The 3,658-nt window shown below is 49.2% G+C and overlaps 2 protein-coding genes across 2 annotated transcripts; both read left to right on the forward strand.

Moving 5' to 3' along the window:
* Nucleotides 1-1,444: 1,444 nt before the first annotated feature.
* Nucleotides 1,445-1,897, forward strand: LOC115990846. The gene has a single exon (XM_031114616.1). The coding sequence runs from the start codon at nucleotides 1,445-1,447 to the stop codon at nucleotides 1,895-1,897; it is 453 nt and encodes a 150-aa protein (XP_030970476.1).
* A 171-nt stretch (nucleotides 1,898-2,068) lies between these two features.
* On the forward strand, nucleotides 2,069-2,923 carry LOC115990847. The gene has a single exon (XM_031114618.1). It carries the CDS (start codon nucleotides 2,069-2,071, stop codon nucleotides 2,921-2,923), a length of 855 nt encoding a protein of 284 aa, XP_030970478.1.
* The last annotated feature ends 735 nt before the right edge of the window (nucleotides 2,924-3,658 follow it).

Raw genomic sequence — 3,658 nt, forward strand, 5'->3', positions numbered from 1 at the left:
TAACAAAAAAAAATTGTTTATACTATTTTCTCTTTATATATTGATAACAAAAAAAATTTGTTTATACTTGTAGGGTGAAATTTCCAAAATCAGCGAATGGGCCTGGGGACCCACACGAAGCCTAACCCTGATCCAACGGGGAATAGGAGCCCAAGTGACTCCTGGCCCAACCCTGTTGAGCCCGGTTTGATCTAAAAGACGTCTGAGGAGGAATGCCTCCTCGGACACACTAATACGGGCCCAATATGCGTCCCCTCCACAGTAAAGAACCCATCCAGGCGAACATGAGCAGGAGGGTGACCCTCGCACAGCATAGAAGAGGAAAATGTAAGACATCGGGGAACAGCCACAACTGCCGCATTAAATGCAAGAAGCTACTTTTTCAGCCGCATTAATGTGGAGAAGACAGGCGAACAGTGTTACATTGGCCAATGCAACTCACAGAAAGATAGGGAAGATGTCCGATGGGACAGGCACTCAAGTGAAGGTCCAGATGATTAACAAGTGTAAGGTCCTTATCAATTCAAGGAGGCTATATAAGAGAAGGAGATCCCCACGAAGAGGGGATCGGAGAATCAAGGAAAAAGAGAGAGAGAAAGGTGAAAGAACCCTATAGTCTGTAAACAGAGTAAGAGGTGCACTTATACGTCTCCTTGGACTGATATCCTATTAAACGTAAATGGAGTATTCTCACGTTCAATATGTTGCATGGCGCACATCTAACTAACGTTCACTTCGTCTAGTCCTAGCTCTGTAGCCCACACTCTACAAATTCATTGTCTGGGGACTTTTGGGCCAGAACCATTTACTTGCTGGGCTTGGGCCCCAAAAAAATCGCCCCTCCAATTGGCGCCGTCTGTGAGAAGAACTTGTGTCTCGACAAGTGAAACAGTAAGAGATGGAAGGATCAGGTCCGCACCAAACTGGACGTGCAGAATCTTAACGGCAGGATAACTTTTTAAATCTCGAGCGAGGGAAGGGCCAAGATAATCAACGAGAGGGCAGTGTGAACACCTCTCACACGAGTAGAAACCGCTCAAAAGGGAAAAATCATACATCCCATAAGCAGAACGAGCGAAAGACCCTACAGCAAGATATTGATGACTTGAAGAGGAAGCTACGTCGAGCGCAGCGAAAACGCCCTTCGCCCGCCTTGGACACTAGCAGTGATGGGGACGACGAATACAGGCGAAGGTCAAGAACCCCTCCGAGCGAGAATTTTTCCTATGAGGAAGAGTGGCCTCGCAAACGCAGCCACAAAAGCCCGTCTTACCAAGACCTGGCCAATGATGCCATGAGCAAGGCCCTGGATCGCATCTCCCAGTCGCCGTTCACTCGTAGAATAGAGAGGGCAGTGCTTCCTTGACAGTTCAATCAGCCAACGTTTGCCATATACAATGGTCGGACTGACCCAGTGGAGCATGTAAGCCAATTCAACCAAAGGATGGCCGTCCATTCCAGGGACGAGGCGTTAATGTGTAAGGTGTTTCCATCCAGCTTGGGACCCCTGGCGATGAGATGGTTTGATGCCCTCCCACCGAATTCCATAGATTCCTTTAAACAGCTGACGCAGGCTTTTGGTTCCTGCTTCATCACCAGCACTAGAGCCCCTCGACCCTTCGACTCCCTCTTATCCTTGTCCATGCTGGAAGGAGAAACGCTGAAGGCCTACTCGGACAGATACTGGGAAATGTACAATGAGATAGAAGGAAACTACGATGACGTCGCCATTAGTACGTTCAAAAGGGGCCTGCCGACAGAGCATGGCTTAAGAAAGTCCCTCACTGGGAAGCCAGTCACCAGCGTGCGCCAGCTCATGGGCAGAATAGACAAGTACAAAAGGGTCGAGGAGGACCAGCAGATGGGGAAGGGTAAAGTGAAGGTTGTCCCTCAGTAGAGGAGGGACTTTAGGTCGGACCGCTTTAACAGCAGTAACAGGCCGAGAAGGGACTACGTGGAACAGTCCGAACCTACTGGGGCTCAGGCAGTCCATGCTATGTTCCGAGAGCCGTTGCACAAGATCCTGAAGAAGGTGAAGTGCGAACCCTTCTTTCAGTGGCCGAACAGGATGGCGAGTGACCCCTTAAAACGCAATCAGAATCTGTATTGCACGTACCACCAGGAGCCAGGTCACACCACCGATGATTGCAGGAATCTAAAAAACTATTTGGATCGTCTTGTCCGAGAAGGGAAGTTGAGGCATTTGTTGCACCGCCCTGAAGGATGGCAGGAACAGTCAAATGTTGAAACCAGACAAGGCACATTGAGGCCACCCATTGGCACAATAAATGTCATTCTTGCCGCACCTGGGAGAACCGGTTCCAGCCCTTTCAGAGTAATGTCAGTGGGCAGGTTCCCGACGAAGCCAGATGAAAGGGAATCCAAGAGAGCCAGAGTGAGTGCCATGCCATTAATTGGGTTCACGGTGGAGGACAAGCAAGGAACTATTCAACCCCATGAAGATGCCCTAGTCGTGACGCTCAGAATAGGAGGTTATGATGTGAAAAGGGTGTTAGTTAACCAAGGCAGCGCCGTGGAAGTAATATACCCGGATTTGTATAAGGGTCTGAACTTGAAGCAGGAAGACCTGTCGCCATACGATTCACCCCTGGTCAGTTTTGAAGGAAAAATCGTCATCCCGAAAGGCATGATTAGGCTGCCTGTGCAAACAGACTCAGATGTAGTAGAAGTGAACTTCATTGTCGTGGATGCATACTCCCCCTACACAGCTATTGTGGCCCGCTCATGGTTTCATGCACTAGGGGCTGTGTCGTCAACCTTGCACCAAAAGGTGAAGTATCCGTCAGGAGGTCAACTCAAAGAAATAATAGGGAACCAAGGAATGGCCAAACAATGCATGGTGTCGGCAATATCACGACGACCAAATAGCGAACCTTCCACTTCTGTTGAGAATGGCTTATAGCAATCAATGACCCCGGTCCCAACTGCGCGTAGTGGAGGACCGGCCATGGAGGTGAGCTGTGAGGAGCTGGAGAAAGTACTCGTCGGATTAGACCCTGAGAGATTTTTTCAGATCGGCTTGGAATTACCAGCACAGGATAAGTCAGCGCTAATTGATTTTCTTCGGCGAAATGAGGACGTATTCGCCTGGGATCCCTATGAAGCCCCCGGGGTTGACTCAGATCTCATATGCCATCACCTTAATGTTAATCCGGCCATAACACCAAAGAAGCAACCTCCTCGGCGCCCGTCAAAAGAACATGCAGACGCTGTGAGAGAAGAGGTCGCAAAATTGAAGAAAGCTGGGGCTATCAAGGAAGTATTCTACCCCGAATGGTTGGCAAACATAGTCGTGGTAAAAAAGAAGAGCGGGAAATGGCGGGTCTGCGTAGACTTCACGAACTTAAACAAGGCCTGCCCGAAGGATCCTTTCCCAATGCCGCGGATAGACCGATTGGTAGATGCGACTGTCGGACACCCCCGAATGAGTTTTTTGGACGCTTTCCAGGGCTACCATCAGATATCCCTGGCTGTCGAAGACCAAGAGAAGACTGCTTTTGTCACCCCAGTTGGCAACTATCATTATAAGGTGATGCCCTTTGGCCTGAAGAATGCCGGGTCGACCTATCAGAGGATGATGACTAGGATGTTTGAACAGCAGATCGATAAGACTGTTGAAGTGTATATAGATGACATG

The sequence above is a fragment of the Quercus lobata genome, chromosome 5 (genome assembly GCF_001633185.2).
Source record: "Quercus lobata isolate SW786 chromosome 5, ValleyOak3.0 Primary Assembly, whole genome shotgun sequence".
Lineage (NCBI taxonomy): Eukaryota > Viridiplantae > Streptophyta > Magnoliopsida > Fagales > Fagaceae > Quercus > Quercus lobata.